Source organism: Dipteris shenzhenensis, chromosome 10 (assembly GCF_047967505.1).
Source record: "Dipteris shenzhenensis isolate YYH24624 ecotype China chromosome 10, Dip_SZ_1.0, whole genome shotgun sequence".
NCBI lineage: Eukaryota > Viridiplantae > Streptophyta > Polypodiopsida > Gleicheniales > Dipteridaceae > Dipteris > Dipteris shenzhenensis.
In genome coordinates, this window is record NC_141605.1 from 2,092,173 (window position 1) to 2,117,420 (window position 25,248).

The 25,248-nt window shown below is 40.7% G+C and overlaps 1 protein-coding gene across 3 annotated transcripts in view; it reads right to left on the reverse strand.

Moving 5' to 3' along the window:
- Window positions 1–14,860: 14,860 nt before the first annotated feature.
- The window catches only part of LOC147897255 (6-phosphogluconate dehydrogenase family protein), a 162,114-nt gene continuing 151,726 nt past the window's right edge, over window positions 14,861–25,248 (reverse strand). For 2 of the 3 annotated variants that reach the window (XM_087380962.1, XM_087380964.1), the window contains exons 8-9: window positions 15,488–15,567; window positions 14,861–15,347 (exon numbers count right to left, since the gene is read on the reverse strand). In XM_087380962.1, the coding sequence (XP_087237088.1) occupies window positions 15,236–15,347; window positions 15,488–15,567 (192 nt within the window). In that variant the 3' untranslated portion in view covers window positions 14,861–15,235. Of the gene's footprint in view, window positions 15,348–15,482; window positions 15,568–25,248 lie in introns of all 3 variants that reach the window. The other variant, XM_087380963.1, reaches the window with a different exon arrangement.

Sequence of the window (25,248 nt, forward strand, 5' to 3'; positions counted from 1 at the left end):
GGAGGGTAAGAAAAATTACTTGGAGGAATTAATACAAGAAAAAATTAAATGGGGATGTGTAACAGGGGAGAACAAGGTGAACAAAGTTAAGAAGGTAGTTTAAAAAAAGGTTGGGGGAAGAGATTGGTAAAAACTTTGAAGAGTAGAGAAGTAATGGGCAGGGGATTTTTTGTTTAGGAAAGTAAGGGAAATAGATAGCATAGGAGAAAATATGTAGAGAGGTTATATAGATAAGAGGAGGGGTAATTTGAAAAAAACTAAGGGTGAGGAGGGAGAGAAATTAATAGTACAAGCATTAGTTTAAGAATATATTTAGGACTAAAGGGGGAATTTAGAAGTAGGTGGATAAATAATGAATACACAAAAATCAGAGGTGTAATTTGAAGAAAAATGAGGGGGGGAGGGGTTTTTTTTTTTTGGAACAACTATGAAGAAATCTACAAACTAGAGTGAAGAGGGGGCCAAAAAGATTGGGGAGTTAACGCGGACTATATGAGAAGGGAGAGGAAGCTAAAAATGGGAGGAGGGGGGGTGTTTTAAAGAGAGGTAGAAAAAGAGCTTAAGGGGGGAGAGGGGGGGGAAAGAGGGGGGGTTAGGGAGGGAAGCATATATATCTACTTAGAGGGGGGGTTTATTAAAGAAGGTAAATACTTAGAGAGGGGGGTGGGGATGAGGAATAAATATAATTAGAGAGGAGGATTGGGGGGGGGGAATAAGGACTATATATAGTAAGGAACATATAAACATAGAGAGGGAGCGAGGATGGAAATAATAAGAGATGTAGTGAGGATGGGTTAAAAAAAGAAAGATGTGTGTGACACTATGTGTATTGAACCTGTGAGTTCGTGGACGTCGTGCAGAGTGGAACTCGAGGCACGTGTCAGGGGATCTACAGAGTCGCAGCAACGCGAACCATCGATTGGTACGTGCACAGTACACCCTAGGCAGCCAACAATGATGGGCATCAGCCGGCAGTGGGCAGCATAGAGCAAGGGGGCTAGAGCTCCATTGAAACTGTGTAGAGGAGGCAGAGAGCAGTGTGCAATGGGGAGTAAGTGAGGGTATATAGAGGGGTTTAAATAGGGGAGGAGAAAGGTAGTTGGGGGGGTTGGGTAGGAGAGGGGGGGCTACATTAATTGGAGAGGTGGGGCACCCAAGGGTTTTTTTGGGGAGGTGGGGGTAGTTACGATAAGGCCACATACGTAGGTAGATAATGTAGTTAGAGTAGTTAGAGTAGAGGGTTTCTAGAGAGAGAATAGTTAGCAGAGGGGTGCTTTGGGAGATGCATGTAGTCAAAGATTTAGGTAGGGAAAAAAGAATTAGCACCGATTGGGTTAGTGTAGTCAAGAAAATTTAGGATAGGGAAAAAAAGAAACATAGGTAAAATAGGGGAATAATTAGTAAAAAGTTTTTAGAAAAAATTAGGGAGAAATAGGAAAAACATTGAAAATTTTAGGAAATAATTAGGGAGAACTTTAAGGGAATCTGGTAACATTTTTGAGTGAAGAGAAGTATTAGAAAAAAGTAGAGGAAATTAGAAAGGAAATTTTAAAAAAGAATTGTAATGAAATTAGGCTAGAATAAGAAAAAAAAAAAGGAAAGAAAAGAAAATACTTAGAAAAAAGTTAGGAATTTAGGAGGAAATATAAAACATTAGGGACAATAGGAAAAATTAGGGGTAATGGGAAAATTGGAAAAGAGGGAATTTCATAGGAAGGTAAATTTGAAAAATTGAAAAATAAAATTGAATAGTAAAAATAATAAGAAAATAAGGGATATGGAAAGTAAGGGGAGTTTAAAACATAAAAAATGAAAATTAAAAATTAAATGGAAACTAAAAAAATAAACCTAAAAAACCGAGAGAGAGAGAGAGAGAGAGAGAGAGAGAGAGAGAGAGAGAGAGAGAGAGAGAAGGGGGCCAAGGTCTAACCACAAGAGAGGAAGGTGTAGGAAGTGTGTGTGTGTGTGTGAGGGGGGTAAGGTGGGAATATAATGGAGCTAGGGTTCAAAAAGGGAGGAAGGGGTAGAATGTGTGTGTGTGTGTGTACCCACCCTTACCCGGGGGGACACCACAAGATGGGGGCATGGCACCCATCAAGTGGTGTCCTGCCTCGCACCTAAAAATAGGAAGCCTCTTTATAAGTATTTGCAAAAGAGATTGTTCGTAAGTGTTGTTATTTTTGTGATTATCAAGTTGTTCAATGTAATTTGACACATACTGAAATTACCATAGCTATCTTGAAACTATCACGTACCAGGCACAACGATTGCGTAGGTATGACAATTCCACCAAAAGGTACAACCTAAAAGGGATCAATCTTACCTCAAGAAGAGTTGTACAAGAGTTGTACAAGAACCTCATCCATAGACAACCTGATAGAGGTTTAGCAAGCAACATGGCTCATGGCATGTGCCATGTGGCAACTCGGCCAAGGGTTACCAACGTGGCACATGGTTAACCTGGCCAAAGGCTAACAAGGTTTGGGTGTGTGTGTTTAAAATAAAATATCTTTTAACAACACAGCACACGAAGCTCAGATAAGGGTGGATAAAAATTTATTTATTACATGGATGTTCATAAAACCAAAAGTTGGTACAAAAATGTAAAAAATAACAATGCCGGTGTAGTCTTGACAAGCATCTTATTTTACTGAAGAGGAGAATATGCATACCTATCACCATCCAAGAAGAAAACATGATAAGAACTAGGGTAACTTAAGCTGGGAAGACAAGTGTCATGAACCCTCCTCCCTTGTTATTGGGGTCACAATAAATTAGAATCTTAGCCCCATAAACCTTACCAGCACGATGCAAAAAATTAAGTGCACAACGATGGGTTTATTCAAGTGTGGGTTAGGTAGAGTGTGTTAGGTAAAAGGTTTGCTTGAGTGGTTTAGGTGTGGAACTGTATAGGAAAAGAACAATTATTTAAAAATTACAAACCACGAGAAAATGGAGGGTAAGAAAAATTACTTAGAGGAATTAATACAAGAAAAAATTAAATGGGGATGTATAACAGGGGAGAACGAGGTGAACAAAGTTAAGAAGGTAGTTTAAAAAAAGGTTGGGGGAAGAGATTGGTAAAAACTTTGAAGAGTAGAGAAGTAGTGGGTAGGGGATTTCTTGTTTAGGAAAGTAAGGGAAATAGATAGCATAGGAGAAAATTGGTAGAGAGGTTATATAGAAAAAAGGAGGGGTAATTTGCAGAAAACTAAGGGTGAGAAGGGAGAGAAATTAATTGTACAGGCATCAGTTTAAGAATATAAATAGGACTAGAGGGGGAATTTAGAAGTAGGTGGATAAATGATGAATATACAAAAATTAGAGGTGTAATTTGAAGAAAAATGAGGGGGGGAGGGGGGTTTTTTTTTGAACAACTATGAAGAAATCTACAAACTAGAGTGAAGAGGGGGCCAAAAAGATTGGGGAGTTCAACACGAACTATATGAGAAGGGACAGGAAGCTAAAAAGGGAGAGGAAGGGGGGTGCTTTGAAAAGAGGTAGAAAAAGAGCTTAAAGGGGGAGAGGGGGGGAAAAGAGGGGGGGTTTAGATATAATCAGAGAGGGGGGGTTAGGAAGGGAAGCATATATATCTACTTAGAGGGGGGGTTTATTAAAGAGGGTAAATACTTAGAGAGGGGGGTGGGGATAAGGAATAAATATAATTAGAGAGGAGGATTGGGGGGGGGAATATAGTAAGGAACATATAAATGTAGAGAGGGAGCGGGGATGAAAACAATTAGAGATGTAGTGGGGATGAGTTAGAAAAAGAAAGGTGTGTGTGACACTGTGTATATTGAACCTATGAGTTCGTGGATGCCGTGCAGAGTGGAACTCGAGGCACATGTCAGGGATCTACAGAGTCGTAGCGATGGACCATCGATCGGTACGTGCGTAGTACACCCTAGGTAGCCAGCAATGATTGGCATCAGGTCGGTAGCGGGCAGCATAGAGTAAGGGGACTAGAGCTCCATTCAAACTATGCGGAGGAGGCAGAGAGCAACGTGCAGTGGGGAGTAAGTGAGGGTATGTAGAGGGGTTTAAATAGGGGAGGAGAAAGGTAGTCAGGGGGTCAGGTAGGAGAGGGGGCTACATTAATTGGAGAGGTGGGGCGCCCAAGGGTTTTTTTGGGGAGGTGGGGGTAGTTATGTTAAGGCCACGTACGTAGGTAGATAATGTAGTTAGAGTAGTCAAAGTAGAGGGTTTTTAGAGAGAGAATAGTTAGTGGGGGGTGCTTTGGGAGATGCATGTAGTCAAAGATTTAGGTAGGGAAAAAAGAATTAGCACCGATTAGGTTAGTGCAGTCAGGAAAATTTAGAATAGGGAAAAAAAGAAACATAGGTAAAATAGGGGAGTAATTAGGAAAAGTTTTTAGAAAAAATTAGGGAGAAATAGGGAATAAATAGGAAAAACATAGAAAATTTTAGGAAATAATTAGGGAAAACTTTAAGGGAATCTAGTAGCATTTTTTAGAGAAGAGAAGTACTACAAAAAAGTACAGGAAATTAGAAAGGAAATTAAAAAAAGAATTGTAATGAAATTAGGCTAGAATAAGAAAAAAATAACGGAAAAAAAAGGAAAGAAAAGAAAATACTTAGAAAAAAGTTAGGAATTTAGGAGAAAATATAAAACATTAGGGACAATAGGAAAAATTAGGGGGAATGGGAAAATTGGAAAAGAGGGAATTTCTTAGGAAGGTAAATTTGAAAATTAAAAAAATAAAATTAGGGGGAATGGGAAAATTGGAAAAGAGGGAATTTCTTAGGAAGGTAAATTTGAAAATTAAAAAAATAAAATAAAAAAATAAGAATAAGAAAATAAGGGATATGGAAAAACTTATTAACCAAGGGGAGTTTAAAACATAAAAAATGAAAATTAAAAATTAAATGGAAACTTAAAGAATAAACCTAAAAGACCAGGAGAGAGAGAGAGAGAGAGAGAGAGAGAGAGAAGGGGGCCAAGGTCTAACCACAAGAGAGGAAGGTGTAAGAGGTAGGTGTGTGTGTGTGTGTGTGTGTGTGTGAGGGGGGTAAGGTGGGAATATAAGGGAGCTAGGGTTCAAAAAGGGAGGAAGGGGTAGAAAGTGTGTGTGTGTGTGTGAGAGAGAGAGAGAGAGAGAGAGAGAGAGAGAGAGAGAGAGAGAGTTATCTTGGTTATAGTATGTCAAGTGAGTGGGCATTCTCTAAAATTTACAGTTGTAGTACATGATATCAACTTCAAAGAGTTGAGATTCCTTTAAACTACATGCTTGTATGCAACCAATATCACACTTGTTTACCCAAAGCAATGAGTTCCTATTCCATTATGCATAATAACACACACTAAGAGAGATGAATGGAAAGTCCAATATGGAATGAGACTAAGTTTCATAGGCACTCAAAAGGATTACACCAATTCTTGAGGCATTTGTGCTTGTTGGATGCATAAAGGAGTCGCAAGTCCACAACTCTAGTCCCTCACTATCAATTGAAGAGGCCTTGAGTTCTCAAGATTCTTGCAACCTCCCTTATAACATAGGGACTTTAGCTCCAAGAATTGAGCCTCAATCCACACATCACACAATGCAGAATGGAATGGCATGCCAAATGTTTGCCTCCACATCTGTATCAAGATCACCTCCTCCCACTCTTCCATGAACTATTGTAATCTTGGTGTTAGACTTGGAGATGGACACGAACCTAAACAACTAGGACATGGACACATGGGCCTCAGCTAGGACGTGGGAACTTGGCTCTCACTAGTGAATGGTTCTATGTGCATGAAAGAAATGTGTAATGCCCTAAAAATTACATCCAATTTGTTGGGGAGTGGGAGAGAAAATATGCATCATGCAAGAGGAAGTGAGAACACAAATGATCCAAAAGAGTGTGTTCCATTGATTTGAGAGGGAAGCCTCTCTGTTATAGAATGAGACAGATGGTGGCCTAAATCATAGGCACCTCTCCTACATCAAAGGAGATAACTCCTAAATCAGTGGCACCTCCTCAAGAGGGAACCTTGTACTACATCATCACCTGTGTCATGGTCTCGACACCTCATAGCACTAAGTGTGCTTCACTACACACACACACACACACACACACACATTCACTCACACACACATGATCATATGACTGCTAGAGCAAGCCCTTGATCACACATATCCCAACATACCCCCCCTCAAGTGTTTGCCTCATGCTATGTCACGGATGCATCTAATCACATAATTTTACATGCCATCTCATGGTGGTCAAGGATAAATCTATGACTAGGATCTCATGCTAGCAAAGTAGCCCAAGGATCAACGTTTACAAAATGGGATAAAACCCCCCCAAATGGTTATCTCTCTTGCATGTACAAGGATTAATCTTAGGCCTTTGTGTGAACCTAGTTTCTCATGTCTGCAAGAGGTACCATGGAGTCAAAGACATATCACATGGCCTACATCATATGGTGACCAAAGATGACTTATAAAGACTATAAGGACTAAAACACATAACCATAACATTCTTTTTGGAGTACTACTCTAGGCAGTGAACCTCAAAATTGACTACATACCAAGTGTGATGACAAAAGTTCAAAGATGTTGGACTTTAGAAGGTCCAATTTTTGTCTACCTCTTCATTTGCTAATGCTACCACAAAATTTGTTACTTCATTTGTTGATGGAGTTCTTTATTCAACCATATTTGCCTTGACTTTCTTCTTCTCATTGCAAAACTTCTCAGAGTGATTGTTTTTGCCACAATAAGTGCATGGATTGATCCTAATATGATTGGTCTTTCCACAATGCTTGCATGATTTGTACTTGCCTTTTGATGAGAACTTCACTATAAGTGCTTGAGTTTGATCTTCTACCTTCCTTGAAGTCTTCTTTTTCTCTTCTTCTTGTAGAGCATTGATGATGCGCTCTAGTGTTGGCTGGGGAAGATTCTTCAAAGTAGTCACAACATAGTCAAAATCTTGATGCATACTCTTTAAGAGCATAGCCATTGCATCATCTTTAGTGACTAGAGAGCTGATTGAGGCCAATTGTGTCATAAGACTCCTCATAGTGTTGACATGAGTTGCAACAATGTCTCCACCCATCTTAAGTTCAAAGAGCTTAATTTTAAGATTCAACTTAGAAGTATGAGAGCTAGCACCAAATAACACATCTAATTTATGCCAAGCCTCAGAAGGAGATCCCAAATCTTTAATCTGATGAACATACTCATCTCCCAAACCTAATGCAATGATTGCATCGGCTTTCTCTAGCCTCTTGGCATCTGTTGGTGTAGTTGAAGTAGAGTCACTTGCCTTCCCTTTTCCTTTGGTTGTGGTGGATTTACCTTCTTATGATAATTGATTCCTTGGCTTGTTGACGAAATCCCACGAATTCTCCTTCATAAGCACAAATTTGATTTTCATTTGCCAAGTATGAAAGCCTTGGCCATTGAATTTGTCTATCTTAAAGGTGGCCATGAGAGGGTCTTACCTTTATGTTTAGGCATTGTCTGCTCTCTTACAAATGGCTATGAATCTCAACCATAAAAGTGCATATTGCAAGCCATAAAATCAGAGAATCCTAATCTTTTTGCATCAAAATAATAATATGGTTTATATGAATTTTTCTTCACAAGCTTTGTCACCTTTCTATTGACATATCTAGGTGCTTGATTCTTCTTCTTTGCTTTCACATATGAAGCATTGGAAGAGGAACAAGAGCTAGTAATTCTAAAAAAGCACTACTAACTGAAAGCGTTACTGATAGTAAATCATCCTCAACACCCACATGAACTCAATTTTATCATCAAATGTCAAAAAATTGCCAAAATGACTTGCAGAATATTAGATCAACTTGGAGGGTAGAATTCACACTACTGGAAAAGCTATTGAAGGGTCTTTATATGCAAAGTAAATATTGTATACCAAATAAGAACCAACAAAGAGCATTGACAAAATTGTGTGCTATTTGGGAGAAATGTGCCATTTTCGACTGGTCTTTTGCTCATTTTGCCACGCTCAGCGCACCATTTGAGCTCAAAATCAGACAGCAAACTCCTTATAGATTTGCCCTACTATGGCTTGAAGAAATTGGCAGAATTGTACTCCAGCAATGAGAATTTGATGAAAGTTTGCCAGGTAGAGATAGTGTCGGCACAGGAGATACAAATATAATTTTTAAAAATGCTCTAGTGGGGGAAAGTGTGCCCTAACTAGGGAGTCTCCAACTGCAAGGGCTTGGGAAATGGTCGCCTATAGAGGGAGAACTAGCTCCAAAAATTAGGCAGAGAGGAGGTAAATGAGAGAGAAGGTCGAGGGTGACGAAGAAGATGATGACATGGCATCTATGAGGATCTAGGAGGTCAAGGAGGCTTTGATACCACATGTTGGGGAGTGGGAGAGAAAAGATGCATCATGATAAGAGGAAGTGAGAACACAAATGAGCAAAAGAGTGTGTTCCATTGATTTGAGAGGAAAGCCTCTCTTTTATAGAATGAGACAGAGGGTGGCCTAAATTATAGGCACCTCTTCTACATCAAAGGAGATAACTCCTAAATCAATGGCACCTACTCAAGAGGGAACCTTGTACTACATCATCACCTGTGTCATGGTCCAGACACCTCATAGCACTAAGTGTGCTTCACTACACACACACACACACACACACACACACACACACACACACACACACACACACACACACACATGATCATATGACTGCTAGAGCAAGCCCTTAATCACACATATCCCAACACAATTTCTAAATTAGACATGAAATAGACCCCCAATGAAAACTCAAATTCATGTTGTAGGAGAAAGCCTCCAATACCATGTACAACAGGATTCTTACTTTGTGTTCTATTTCATGTTTTGTTTCATGCCTGTGCCACTTATCCCTGGTCCTTGGGTTGATACCTACTTATTCCTATCCCATCAACTAGGACTATCAAGGTAGTGGCTCTACATTGCCACAATGTCACCATGTGGGGTGGTTACCGTATGAACTATATATACATCAAAGTAGGAATAATGTATTTTAATCAATTCTCATATGCATAACATGTCAACTAGGTGTGCATCAGAATTGACAAGTGCCCTCTCATTGAATACACTATCATGTCTCCTTTTTCAAGGTCATCATGAGTAGGTCAAACATTTGGTTAGACACATGGATGATTTTTTCGTATTTCTTTCATTAAGAAGTGAAATTTTTATATTAGTGTCGACAGTTACACTTCTATCTATAGACTGATCAAGGTCGGCATAAGAAGTCCATACAATTGACATGAAACTTTTTATTAAAAAATTCAAAGACCATCAATTAATAAATCAAAATAAAACAAACTTTAAAGGTCAAAACAATGCTAATGTATGAAAGTGCGAGCTAATTAACTAGCATAACTGCGCCATAGAACCAACATAAGACAACTAACACATGATATCCTTTAAGAAGACAAGTTTGAGATTTTAACTAGCTTGGTTAAGCATTGGTACTTGACAATTTGGACTATACAAGGTGACAGTTTTTTACAGTTGTTTCATATGATTACCACATGGTAAACACAACATATCATGTGGTAATATATTAGAATACCACATGGGATTTCATGTTACCACGTCTTATTTAATTGTACTTGGCCTATTAAAATGATTTGGATATTAGAAATCACTTAAATAAACTAGATTATCAATTTAAACAGATGAATAAATTCCCTTATAAAACCTTGCCAAAGCCAATTGCAATGGTCTTCAAGATTCTCATTTAAAATTAGAGATCATTGACTTGGGACGTAAAAGGTAGTTTTGAAGGTTCCAATGAAAAATAAATTTGAGCATATTTAGGAATACCAAGTAATTTGGGAAGAGATCACATGTGCTATTGAAATCCTATCGAACTATCTCCAAGCATAGACCAAGTATCACATTCAAGTAGTTTAGTACATACGAGCTAATCTTTTATATGATAGATTCAAGGTTTGAAAAAGCTAAATGACCCAACGTATATTATGTTCAATTAAGATTAAGAAGAAATTGATAGTGCTAAAGGGAGTTGAGGTAGGAAGATGTTACATGTACAATTTCTAAAAGGTTGAGTCATACAAAACTAGTGTTTGTCCAAAGATTGTGCACTTATTTTGCATTTCTTTCAAGTTTAAAATTTTCTTCAAGATCTTAGACTAATCAAAGTCTACTTGTCTTGTGACTAAAAAGGGTCATATCTAGAGAGTAACAATCTAAGTTTACATACATTGATGCATCACATAAGGGAAACAAGAGTAACCTACATCCAACCGTCCATTTCAAGAGTTATGTCTCAACCTAATAACATCAACAAAGAAGAGCATTAGGACCAAAAAATCCCTAGGAATAAAAACTCTATAAAGAAACATCTAAAAGAGTAGTTGAACTATTAATTGCTTCACTAACCCAAACCTCTCCTTTCCCATTTGTATCTATAATTGGGAGAGATACACATGTGAGATCTCTTTCTTCACACTCCTTTTCTGGATAGGGTGGCAAGAAAGAAGGTACTCTTTCTAGAGAATGCGCCTCATCTTAATTATGTGTACATAGAATGGACTCTGTCCATGTCCAATCTTTTCTTTTGACTTTGTCTAAATGATCTTAGAAATAGGTATGTCTAACATTAGAAGACGTCATTCTAAATTTTCATTATAAATGAATGTATGTCATGATTATTTGTATGATGCTCAAGCTTAATGGTCATTTACCTCAATGAAAAAGAATTAATTAAAGGAATTCCACAAGTGCTTTTCCATGGTAGTGGCTACTTCTGGTGCATAAACTCTTTTCCATTGGAATGGTTATCTTTTTGTCCATGAACTTTTTTCCATGGCAATGAATGATGCCCAAGGAATACATGGAAATAATAGTTAAAATCAAAGTAAGAATAGAAACTTCTTGTACTTTTAATTATGGCTAATAGCCGAGCTCTTAATCCATGAAAGAGATATAAATACTTGCCATATTCTCTCCCCTTCGGGTTGATGATAGATCTTAAAAATTCATCTACTTTAGAGTGTGATTTAATGAAAGACAACATCTACAAATGCCATATGGATAAATGGAGGGATCAAAGAAGACGATATTTTCACTAGACCAAAAAATAACATTTACTTTGGGCATAGGATCTTTTCCTTCTTGTTTGATCAACCCTTCTCTTATGTTTGGTTTGAATTTCAAAGGATGAATCCCAAAGAACCATAGCCATACCATTATCCTTTCGCATAGTCTTCCACAATAACATAGAATGGGGTCTTTAAATTGGCCTCATGAACAAGAAACGCTACTGGATGAAACACATGGGGCTTGTAGGCGGACATTTCAATGGAGAACTCACGGCTCGAAAAGTATTACAAGTATGATTGTGGTGGAGCGTCTTGTTCTGAGATGCTCATGCTCGTTGCTTGGAATGCAAAGTATGCCAAAATAACTTGGATGGTACCATTCCACCTCCTTTTTGTTGTATTTAAATCAAGTTTGGTAAAGATCCATGTAAGGCTTTGAGGATCAGTAAACAAATTAAACTCCCTTTCCAACAGATAATGCCTCCATACTTAAAGCATGAACCACAACTCAGAGTGCCAAGTCATAGGTTGGATAATTCCTTTCCCCTTCTTTCAATATTCTAGACTCATAGGGCATAGGCCTTAGTCTTGGTTGAGGACCCCACTAAAGCCTACTCCACTAGCATCAATGGTCACAAAAGTATTCTTAGTTAAATTATGGTAACTTGAGAGCAAGAGGAGTGGTTAGGGCATCCTTTGGTGCTTGAAAGCTCTCTTAGCATTCAAGGGTCCATTCGATAGTTTATTCACAAAGTAACAAGATATTCATATGTTGAAATATGGGACCCCTCTTGAACTTGCTTAGCTTATGATTATGCAACTTAATCCACCACTTTTATGCTTTGTTGCAATTTCATGCACCATTATAAACAAACCAAATTCACGAACTTGCAGCTCAAGCAGAGTAGATTTCAACCTTCCTTCTCTCCATTAAAAAATGGTAATTTGATTGACTCTTATAAGAACTACAACCCAACATGGAAGGGCCCCTTACCATGAGGCAACATTGGCACACTACAGGGTAAAGATGATATCAAAGACATTTTAAAAATATCCATCCTAGTGGGAGCTCCAAAGAGTGAGTTTCTTTGTTTGTTTGTTTTTCCAAAGAAAATATCTTTTTGTTAATGATTGAAAAATCAACCATTCATGTGGCACTAATAGTGGAGGGGGGGGGGAGAAAGAGAAGTTTGGTTCTGTTGTTTAGCCTGCTCATAGAGAACCTAGCTCACTGCCTAGGAAATCTTTGGAACAAGGGCTAACGTCCAGGGTAGATCCCATCATCCCTCGCTTCCATATGCCATGCAAGGTGTAGATGATATCTTGCAAGGATGGTTGGTGGGGACCTATTGGCCACCCATCACCAGACTACAAAACGAGCAACCCATATGTATTGCAACAAGAAAATGGTGTTACAAGGTAGGGATAACTATTGGTGCACATTGGTGATTGATTTTGTATTACAAATTGGTAGCATCTTGTTGGTATTTTATCTCTATGTGGTAACTACGTGATGGAATCATTTGAGGTCTAAACTATCTTTAGAGGCACACAAGGATGCGAGGAAGAAAGTGCTTCATTATCCTATATGCAATACGATGGATTTCTCACTCTAAGTGGCTACCACCTCAGCAAACTACATTCATTCGAGGCTATCCTTTCACTACACTGCAAATAAAATATCTGCATGCATTGATATTTTGGCAAGTAATTCAACATTCAAAGCCACAAGGCATCGTAAAAGTTCCATCTTTTGTTGTAGGAAATGATGTATCATCAATATATGGCTCAACAATGTGGAGCAAGTCATCGCTACTGATATCGATGTGGCATTGCCGAGAATTAGCTGTGTAAGAATCAAGAGCCAAAAGCCACCTAGTAGTGTTCTGACATACCATGATAGAATTCCTCCAACGGGAACATTCATGAAATTAACCTACACCAACAAAACAACAAAAGTGGTTTTTTCAACCTACTCATCGTGTTTTGAATGAAGAGTTGGAAAGTGCAGCTCTTGGTTGTTCCTTTCACCTTTGTCACTTCCTCAAGCCTACCGTCTCTGGCTCAGACCCATTGCTTAATTTGACATTCTATGATTTTTGGATGCTTATTTATAATTTATCTCCTGCTTTATCGTATGCTACCAAATGATTTGTTCTCACCAACATCAAAAGCACATATAAGTAGTAACTGTTTTATTAGCACCTAGCATATTACATACCTAATCAAAAAATGGCATAGCAAACCTAGAAGCTTTCATGATCAATTATGACTCAAAAAAGGACCCTAGACGATTGTCATTCTCATTTATTTTTTTCCTAACACCAAACATCTTACATGACACGTCTTAGAAGTTAAAAATGGAATAGCTGACCCTAGAAGATTTCATGATCAATAATGCCTTTAAAAAACATTCCCAAAGAACCAAAAGTGTCATGTTCTTCATGACTCCTTACTCCTAGGCTGGTGGCTTTTAAATCTATTTCTATTATATCTTACATGAATTTATGACTAGCTATACACTCCATTAATATTCCAAAGATCCTAAAATATATACATGAATCCCTTAGGTTCGGGTTAGGCTTTATTTAATAATTCCTATCTCAACACCATTCTCAACACCCCCTCTTGCAATGGATAAGTAGAGGGTGCTTTACAAAAAACAAATTTTGGCTTCTCTAAATGTCACATGATGGCAAGAAAATAAAGATAAGAAAATCTATACGAGTGTAAAAAGAGCGCAACGAAAAAAGTTGTACAAAGTTGTACAACTCAACCTTCACTTCACCTTCTTACGTTGCAAGTGGTGATGATCAAGCTTATGTCAAAAGTGTGTGAACCTATCGAGGGAAAGAGGCAAGTCCCCCTTGACAAGTTTGCCCACTTTTGACATTAGCTTGGTCTCTGGCAACTTGTCGAGGAAAAGTGGTTTAGTGAAGTGTTAGCCTCTAGTTAACCAGGCAACTCAGATTTGGTTGACTCAGCACTAAAGAACTCGGCACAAGCGAGCTCGTGGGGAGACCACATAGGAAGCAATGGAGGGATTTGATCGGCACCAATCTGCAAGGTAGTACACCTCCACAGATCAAGGAGAGACGCAGGGGACAAATAGCAGTGACCAATGGTGGAGCACGATCCACCCTGTTAGGTAAAAGCAGGAAAAAAGATGGTGCGCTCGTCATGAGCACCTACTTAAAGATATAGATTGCAATTAGAAGACAGACGAGTTCTAGGTTAAGACTGAGTAGCACCAAACTAGGTTTCAGAGAGTCAAGTAAGGTTGTTGGCTCATAGAGCTTCAAGTCGAGTCGAGGCACTTGAAGGTGAGCATGAGTATGAGTGGAACTGTCATAAGTGTGCAGTTGCGAGTTGTTGTAACAGAAGGGTTTCTTTTATAACAAAGACGTTGCTCGTACAAGCAAAAGACATTGATGTCAGCACACAGACATCCCCCCTCCGCTTGGATAGGGACACACAGTCCACCCGCAGTTTTGATCAGACAGAGGAGTTTTGGGAGTAGAGCAGATTTTCACGACGAACACGCAGGTAAACCTAGAACGAATCTACGCTCTTATAGAAGTAACTCCCACTCGCCCTTTATTCTTTACAAAAGAAGAATGTGTCGATATGCCCGCCCATGCTATGGTTTCAATATACGATTGCAAGGTTTTGCATATACAAAGTAAGTTACTTGTGTGTCGACCTCTCTTTGTCTCACCCCTATCTTCTAACGACAATATCTATGAAAATGTATCAACATTAATATTCTTGTAGATGCCACAAAAATTTGGAAATGTATGTGGTATTTAAAAAGTCAGATATCAAAAATACAAAGCTTTCTTAAAAGCATCATCCCTGTAAAGTTTTTTCTAAAATTAGAAATTTTGCAGTACACAAAGCTATCACGTTTTAATGAAAGGGGAGGAGGCAAGGAAAACAAACACCTTAACTCCAACTTGTTGACTCCTTCCAAACAGTAAAGATAGTAACCGGTCTTGCTGTATGCCACTCACTCTGACCTCTACAAATTGTATGTAAATTACAGATAGTACAAAGATTTGCAAGTCAGCTTCATTTGGAAATTGAATACATTTTTATGATGCCACCCCTTTATGGGCCCTTTATTGTCTCAAGGGCCCCCAAATAAAAGACATGAAAGAGGCCTGATAAGTCTTGATTGAATTAAACTTTATCATGTGATCCCTTTATTGTCTCACAGGTCCCCGAATAAAAGAAACGGAAGATACCCGAGAAGTCTTTGTTTCCCTTTCCTTCCTTGCATAATGTAGAATACCTGGACATCTCAACATAACCACCAATATAAGTATTGTGTGTTGAAGCATTTCTTGCTTGGACCACTATCTTTATCCCTGGATTTTTAAATCAACAGTCCTGCAGCAGAAAACATAAGATGGATCGAGGGAAAAACCAGACATAGTGAAAACTTGTTCAGTTAAAGGTGCCAAGGCGCTTGTCTCTTCAGCTGCAGCAACTGCAAGTCCCAGATCTTTCTCCTAATCAAACAAAAAGGGCTTCACAAATGTAAGAAAATGCACAATTAGGTACATAATCATAAAATGAGTAGCAATTGCACCACCACTTGGCAAAACAGTAAAGCAAGACAGTTGTAAATGGAAAGTTTCATGAACGTATGAGGTGCCTAAAATCTGCCATGCAAAGTGCTACTTATTAACATAACAACAAGATACCAGATTACAGGAAAATACAGCATGCACGCACATGGCTATAATAATAAGGTAGCCAATTGTGATACTAAATCAGGAGTACCAGTCCCAGTCCCAATTATAAAGTCATTGTTCAAATAATGGCTCTGAAATGTAAAAGCCCTTTACATAGACAGGATTCCAGGGCATGGTCATACATGTTCAATCTACACACGAGTATAGCAATCATGACATATTCGAGGTGTGGTTTTGAATAACACCTATAAAAATGGGCTTACAACACCTGTAAATATATAAAAACTGAACTAAGTAATGAAAGATGGCAGAAAGGGGACCGATGTCTATGGATGGGAACGTTTACCAAGCCACATGCTGAATTTCCTAAGCCACACCTTCTCCCACATAGGGAAGGCACTTCAAGACAGGCGACATACAAAAAAACAAAAAAACAAAAAAACAAAATCCCATGAAAAAGACTTTCCTAAGTATGAATAGAGCAAGCTCAAGGTGAAAATAATCATGCAGGCATGAGAATAAACACCCTAAACAAGCCAATCAAAAACTCTCAGAGCGAGCCAGCAAAAATCCAAGGTTTGAGACTGAAAGTGACACCTCAATCTTGCTGTCGTCTCCGAGAAAAAGGGGGAGCTACTCCATTCCCTAAGGAAATAGCCCTCCTGGTAGAAGCTGCCCGAGAGGACCCCTGCATGCTCACCCAAATGGCTCCATAAGTGTGTGTATAGTATCTGACCAAATACTGGCCATAGTGTGCGAAGGGTGGACCTAAGATCTCCAGGTCTTCTGTGCATCTCGGCCTTCAAAAGTGGCATGCTAAAATACTCAACAATATCTCCGAAGATGAATTCACAGAGGCATGCATGGGCCTTGAAAGAGGAAAGGGGAACATCGTCCAAACAACAAGACTCCACAAAGTGTCGACAAATCAGAAGAGGCCAAGAAGAATCGTGTCTCTCATAAAAGACTTGAGGCTCCCAAAGAGAGATCTAGGAAATTGAGCCCTAGGTCATAAAGAAAGGATAACAAAGGTGCTCAAAATCCTAGCAATCTCCTTTCAAATGATCCTCACCTGTCTATAATCCCATTGGCAATGCTGAATGGACTCTAAATCAAAAAGGCATCAAGGACAACTAGAGTCAGCCCCGAACTTGGACCTCCACAGGTTCACTGCAATTCGTCCGTGAATAGAAAGCCAAAAGAAAAGAGTGATATTTTTATTCTTCAGGGATTACTAGAGTGTAGGCCATCTCATGGGCTATCCATAGATGCCACTTATACCTTGGTATGTGCCTTGTAGGCCTAGTTATACTCAGTTAGGACTATTGGTACAGTTAGTTTATGTACCATCTAGGTCAGTTAGGACACTTAGTCCAGTTAGGGCAATTAGCCCTAGGGTTTTGTTATGTTGGCTCACCCTTGAGCCTCCACACTTCAATTTTGCAGCAATCTATTACAGCATCTCGTTTTTCTCCTTCTTGCTTCCATTTTTTAGCTTCCATTGCTTCCTACACCCAACAGTGGTAGTTCCCAAGACGTTTTCAAGCCATTTCATCGTCAGAAAAACTTCTCTCTGGTGCTTCTCCGGCAAACACGCCTCAAGTGCTGCTGTTTTTCGGCAATTCCTCAGCATTTTCCACCTGTTGCAGCCTGCAGCAGCTCCGTACAACACATTTATCACACTCTTCTTCACACGTGTAAGCCGTATAGCTGTACAGAACATTTAATGCGCATTTGAGGTGGTACGGAACTGTACGAACTCAATTCGGAGCTATTTACAGGGATTGCTGCAGCCGCCTTTCACACGTGTGTACGGACTGCTATACGGTCATTAACTGCTTGTACGGACCTGTACGGAAGCCTTTGCAGCCCGTTCGGTGCTCATTTCTTCAATTTGGAGCTGTTCGGTGCTGCCTCGAGTTGTGTGCCGGCTGTTGGAGCCCTTTGGAGCAGTTTTCTTGCTGCCTCGAGCTGCATGCTAGCTACTAGAGCTTTTTGAAGCGTGTTGAAGTGATATGGAGTTCACTCCTTGAGCTCGTTCTTCCTCATTTGGCATTCCTTTGCCTCGGGCTGCGAATTCTCCTCCATTGGATCTCTTTCTCTCCATTTCTAAGTGCTCTCCTCCTCGTGGGAGCACTTTCTTTTGCTGTAATTCTCATTTCCATCCCTCATTTGCTTGCATTCAGAGCCTGTCACTGTTGTCCTTTCGGGCTACATCATTGGGTAAGCCATTGTTGCATTGGTTCTTTCCAATTTTTACTTCATTTGCATTTTGGAAAGGCCTCGTGTTGCCTTTGGGGATTTTTCTTGCAACAGGTACACCTTGGGACAGCAGAGTCTCTTCTTGCAAGCATAAGCTTTGAAGCTTGGGCAGATTTTTGTTACTTGATTCTAAGAGGTTGCCTTTCTCTCATTTGCTGTGCCAGTTGGTGCATTTGTCTTGTATTTCAGCACCATGTCTGGTGACAAAGATGATTTGTTTGGGATGCTTGGGCTGATGACAAGCTTGATGGCACCAATTATCCCATGTGGTCATACATGATGGGACATGTTTTGGTTACAAAGAATCTAGGGCATATTGTTTCAAGCCTACATGCACTGTTACTTCTGGTGCTACACCTACAGCCTCTGCTTCTTCAGGTGATGGTTGTAATGCTACTGCTAGGACACCTGCACCTCTTGCTCTAGGTGCTTTGCCTCCTTCACAAGAGCAAATTCAATGGGATGGTCATGATGCCAAAGCACATGCCTTGATTGCTCTTTCAGTGAATCAGGTTATTGTCCCTCATATTCGGTCTTGCAAGACAGCTAAGCAAGCATTGGATTAGCGTGCATCTTTGTATCAGGTGCGGAATGAGGCGAGGGTTGCCTATCTCCGCAAGCAGTTGAAAGATTTGAAGCTTGATGAGGGTGGTAACATGGATGCCTATCTCACTAATGTGAAGGATTTGAAAGAGCAGTTGGCCAACATTGATGAAGATTATGCCTGATTCTCGCATATGCCTACCAAACATGTTTGTGAACCATGCTTGCTTGGTAAGATGCACCGTGCTGCGTTTCCCAAGGATGGGAGAGTTGGTGCTTCACGCAAGCTTTATCTAGTTCATAGTGATGTTTGTGGACCCATGAGGATTGCAGCTCTTGGGGGGTTCTATTATTTTGTCACTTTTATTTATGATTTCACTAGGTACACTTGGATTTTCGCATTGAAATCCAAATATGAAGTTTCTTCATGCTTCAAGCACTTTAGCCTTGGTTGAGAGTGAGAGTGGGCTGCACATTGCTCACCTTAATACAAACAGGGGGGGTGAATACATGTCGAAGGAATTTGCTATTTTTGGCTTCCCGTGGCATCAGTCATCGTTGCACGGTGCCTTATACTCCTCAACAGAATCCCGTGGCTGAGTGGAAGAATAGATCAGTGATGGACATGGCCAGATGCATGTTGAAAGGCAAGCATTTTCCTAATAAGTTGTGGTTGGATGCGGTCATGTGTGTAAATTACATCTTGAATAGATGTCCTACAAAGGCATTGCAGACTATCACACCTTATGAGGCTTGGATGGGTCATAAGTCTCGCATTTCCCACATGAGGACTTTTGGATGCTTAGCTTATGGTCATGTGCCTTCATAGAAACGCACTAAGTTGGATGATAAAGCTATCAAGTGCATTTTTCTTGGGTATAGTTCAGAGAGCAAGGGCTATAAGCTATATCAGCCCCGCATGGGCAAGTGTTTTGTCAGTCGAGATGTTATGTTTGATGAATCTTCCACTATGCCTTTGTTGGACTGTCAAAAACAGCCCGTTGTTGATGCCCCATTTGACAGCTTGATGCCTTTGTTTCCATCCGATGCTCGGGATGATGTTCCATCTGAGGTTGTACCTCCTCCATCTGTTGGTCATTTGCAGCCACATGTGCAGCCAGAAATTCAGCCTGATATGCCTCTCATTGATCAGGAACATTTGCCCAGGGCTCTTGACCAGAAAAGAGCAAAAATTCAAGAGCCTAAAAAGGCACCCCGTTGGCTCCTTGACACATTAAAAGACAACAAACAAGATACTCCTCTGCCAGCCTGTACGAGAGCAGCTGTCCGGAAAGAGCATGCTAGTTTTGTTGCTTATGCTTTGGTTGCTACAGCATGCAATGAAGAGCCCTTAGGTCATCAAGATGCCTTTCAGAATGATTGTTGGATGAGGGCCATGGAAGCTGAATTGGATTCTATCCATCAGAATAACACTTGGGAGTTGTGTGATCTGCCTCATGGCAAGAATGCCATTGGAACTAAGTGGGTTTACAAAATCAAACGGAAAGCTGATGGTTCAGTGGACTGTTAAAAGCCCGTCTTGTTGCTAAGGGCTATGCTCAGCAGCATGGCATTGACTTTGAGGAGACTTTTGCACCCACTTTTAGGATCACTACTATTTGCATTGATATTGCCTTTGCTGGCCACTTTCATTGGCAGATACATCAGCTTGATATTAAGACAGCTTTCCTTCATGGGCATTTGCAAGAAGAGATCTATGTTTCCCAACCTCCTGGCTTTGAGGTTGAAGGATCTGAAACCAAAGTATGCCGCTTGAAAAAGGCCCTCTATGGATTGAAGCAGGCACCTCGGGCTTGGTATTGGAGAATTCATATTCATTTGCTCACACTTGGCTTTCAGAACAGCCCTACAGAGGCTACCCTTTACATCCGCAAGCAAGGGACAGATGTACTGATTTTAGTCCTTTATGTGGATGACTTGCTTGTGACTGGGACACATGCTCAGCAAATTGCAGATTTTAAACTTGATTTGCAGCAAACATTTGCTATGTCTGATCTTGGTCTTCTGCACTACTATTTGGGCATCCAATTTGCTAGCTATGAGGGGGACATTTTGATGTCACAATCCAAGTACATTGGACAGCTTTTGTAGCGTTTCCAGTTTGAGGATCACAAGCCAGTATCCACACCATTAGAGACTAGTTTTCACTTCTCTTCTGAGGATGGTAGCGGTACATGTGATGTTACTCTCTATTGTTAGAATTATTGTTATAATTTAGCAGTGACCAATGTAATGTAATAAGTAGGTTAGGGGCACTTTTCCCTCATTTTAGAGGTTTTTTCCCCTAACCACAGTTAGTTCACTAACTACGGTTAGTGAAGGATAAGGTTTTGTCACTTAGACAAAACCTATCCCACTCTTCAGTTGTATCACACTCTTCTATTGCAACTATTGCTTTCAGCTCTCACTCTCCTACTCTCTTGCTCTTCTGCTCACACACTCTGCTCTCTCTCCCTTTTCTACTCACATTTGATATAAGAGCAGCAAGATCCTACTCTTTGCTTCCTTGCTCGCAAACTCCCTGCTCCAAGCTCAACAGCTCGCTGCTCCGTACGATCTGCAGCTACTCCGTACGATCTGCACTGTACCCTCGCTGCCCGTCCGTACAAGCCCGTCGTCCGTACAGTCCTCCGTACAATCTGTATGGACTTAGCACCTGCACCGCCGTACTAGCTCCTGCACCGTACAGCTGCTGCCGTCAGGTCCGTACAAGCTCACACAGCTCAAGCACTCCGTACATCGCCGTACAGCCCGTCACCCGTACAACCGTACAACGCGCCAACCCGTACATATGTATTGTCCTGCACTGTACATCCAACTGTCTTGCGCCGTACAACTGTACTGAAGTACCGTCGTACATTCCGTGCATCGAGCGCCGTACAGATTCTGTACATTTCGTACAGTCGTCGTACTGATTCCGTACAGCCCGTACCTGTGTCGTACTACATCGTACTGTTGTTGTGCACTGTGCCGTACATCCGTACACAGGCATCTGTATCTGACTGCGCTGGGTCCGTACTCCGTACAGCTACCATCCGTACAAGTTGCTGCAAATCCGTACACAGTACGGATATCTGTACATTTTGCAAGCTCTTGTACTTTTCGTTGGCATCCGCATTTCTGTGCAGGTTATATTCTAGCACGTACTCTAGCAGTTGGTTTTTTGGCACGCATTGTTTGCAGATAGCCATTGTTTGGCTAAGATCTTGCAAGAATTTGGGGCATTCCGTATTTGGGGAAAGACTTTGAAGCACTTTTGGGAGGTTTTGGGAGAGATTGGATGCTCTGGCAGATTTCTGATAGAGACATTACAGAGATTTGAGTTGCATTTTCAGCCAGTGTTTGGCTGTATTTTTTTGGGAATTGTGCACTTCATTCCCAGCAAGGGAATTCAGATTTGCATTTGCTGTATTTTCTTTCTCAGACATGGCCCAGCAAAATCAGAATGATTTCCAGTTCAGTGGTCTCTCACAAGAGGATAAGCTGGATGGTACCAACTACTCCCTCTGGAGTTTTATGGTACGCAACATTCTGATTTCCCGTAATTTGTGGGACTATGTAAATGGGGATGAGATCCGGCCAGCAAATGTGACACCTAATACCCCTCCCCAGCAAGGAGGAGGCAGAGGTCGTGCACAAGGTACAGCTGCAAGACAAGTTATTGGTGCAGCTATACCTACCACTCCAGAGCAAAAGAGATGGGATTCACGTGATGCTTTAGCTTTGTCGTGTATTTCTCTTTCAGTGAAAAGATTCATCATTCCGCATATCCGGTCGTGTAAGACCTCAAAGGCAGCATGGGATATTTTGGAGAGCATGTATGCAGCTCGGAATGATGCCAGGGTGTCTTTTTTGAAAAGAGAATTGTCTCATACACATATGGAAGAGGGTGACTCCATGCCAGTGCACCTCACAAAGCTACAGGATTTACGAGAGCATTTGCTGAATATTGATGAGATCATTTCTGATTCAGAGATGATTACCACTACTCAGAATTCTCTTCTTGAGTCTTATCTCAGCTTTCATACCTCGCTAAATTTGTCATTGAGGGGGGGTGCAAATCCTCTCAATTTTCACGAGTTGATAGGACTTCTGTTGCAGGAAGAGCAGACCAGGAAAAACATGGCTTCACGAGCAGGTGAACATGCCATGCTTTCAAAATTCAAGCCTAAAGGAAAGGGACAAGCAAAGACATCAGCAAATCAGCCTTCCAGTGGTTTAGGACAGCCTTCTCAAAAGGCTAAGGGTGATGCAGGTAAGCCCAAGAAGAAGGGAATATGTCATTATTGCAAAAAGCCAGGTCACTACATTGGAGAATGCAAGAAGAGGCTTGCAAAAGAAAAGAAAAACAGCTCCGGTATGGCTGTTTCAGATTCAGCTCCTCATGCATCTGACAATGAGCAAGCTACAACCAACTTTGTGGAGCACGACTATGCCTTCTTGTCTTGCATTTCAGACTCTCAGTTGGCTGCTCCGGATATTACAGCCACTTGTAATGATGACTCTTATGCTTTTCTGACATGCAGTTATGATTCTTCCAAGGATGCATCAGCTTTCAGTGTCAATGAGACACAAAATACATGGTATTTTGATAGCGGTGCCTCAAAGCATATCACTTCCAGGAAGTTTCTTTTCACATCTCTGCATCCACTCCCGTTGGTAAAAAGGTCACATGTGCCAACAACTCCTCCTATTCAGTTCGTGGTACAGGAGAAGTTGAACTTACAGCCATTGTTGGCTCAACATTCAAAATTTCTGATGTCTTGTATATGCCTAGTATCACAAAAAATCTACTTTCAGTGTCCACTCTTAACAGAGCTGGATTTCAGGTCATTTTCGAAGATGACAAGTGTGCAGTCCATGACAGAGAGAATGACTATACCTTGAGAGTGTCTGGCACTTTGTTACGTGGTCTTTTTCAGCTTGACATGTATGAGAAAAGACCAGCACATGCTCTTGCAGACAGATTCAACATGCAAGCCCATAGCTACTCCCATGGAGCCGGGGCTGAAGCTTACAATGCATGATGCAGGTGAATCAATTGATGTCACACTCTATAGTCAGGCTGTTGGATGTCTCATTTATCTCTGCAATACACGACCTGATATTCAGTTTGCAGTTTCTCAGGTGAGCAGGTATATGCACAGCCCAAAGACTATGCATTGGCAGGCTGTAAAACGCATCTTCCGTTACTTGCAAGGTACAAAGTCTTTTGGCTTGATGTTTCCCAGGGGGAGTGACTTGCAGATGCATGCCTACAGTGACTCAGATTGGGCTGGAGACTATGACACTAGGCAGTCCACAAGTGGCAATTGTTTCTTTTTGGGCAAAGCTTGTATTTCTTGGTTGAGCAAGAAACAGTCTACAGTGGCTACCTCCTCATGTGAAGCTGAGTACAGGGCAGCTTTCACAGCGCCAGTTGAATGTGTTTGGCTGCGTCGTTTATTTGCTGATCTTCATCTTTCATTGGAGGGTCCTTCTTTCATTCTCATTGATAGTCAGAGTGCTATTGCAGTGGCAAAGAATCCTGTGTTTCATGCTCGCACGAAGCACATTGAGGTTCACTATCACTACGTCAGAGAGAAGTTGCATGCAGGAGAGATCAGTATGATCTATGTGTCAACACATGACAATGTTGCAGACATTTTCACCAAAGCACTTCCACGTGAAAAGTTTGAGGCATTTCGCAGTGCCCTGAACTTATCTCCTTTTGGTGATTGATCATTTCCTTGTACATGACATTGGCACTGCAGGGGGGTGTTAGAATTATTGTTATAATTTAGCAGTGACCAATGTAATGTAATAAGTAGTTAGGAGCACTTTTTCCTCATTTTAGAGGTTTTTTTCCCTAACCACAGTTAGTTCACTAACTACGGTTAGTGAAGGATAAGGTTTTGTCACTTAGACAAAACCTATCCCACTCTTCAATTGTATAACACTCTTCTATTGCAACTATTGCTTTCAGCTCTCACTCTCCTACTCTCTTGCTCTCCTGCTCACACACTCTGCTCTCTCTCCCTTTCCTACTCACATCTATCAGCAGGCGGTTGGTTGTTTGATTTACCTATGTCATACGAGACCTGATCTACAGTATGCTGTCTCACAGTTGAGTAAGTATATGCACAGCCCATCTATGCACCATTGGCATGCCGTGAAGCGTGTGTTCAGATATCTCAAAGGCACTTAGTATTTAGGCCTTCTTTATGGGGCTGATACTTCACTTGTCATGCATGGATTCACTGATAGTGATTGGGCTGGTTGTTCTGACACTCGTGTGTCACGTACTGGCAACTGTTTTATGCTTGGTACTTCATGTGTTTCTTGGTTCAACAAGAAGCAGAGTACAGTTGCTACTTCTAGTTGTGAAGCTGAGTACAAAGCAGTTTTTACAGCTACAGTGGAGTGCGTTTGGCTTCGGAAGCTACTCGTCGATATTTGTGCATGTCAGACTGCTCCTACCGTCATCTTCACTGATAATCAGAGTGCTTGGGCTGTTGCATGGAATCCAGTTTTCCATGCTAGCACAAAGCACATTGAGATTCACTATCACTATGTCAGAGAGCGATTATCAGCACGTGATATTGAGTTGTCTTATGTTCCCACTGAAGACAACTTAGCAAATCTTTTTACGAAGGCTCTACCTCGACCTAAGTTTGAGGCTTTTCGACA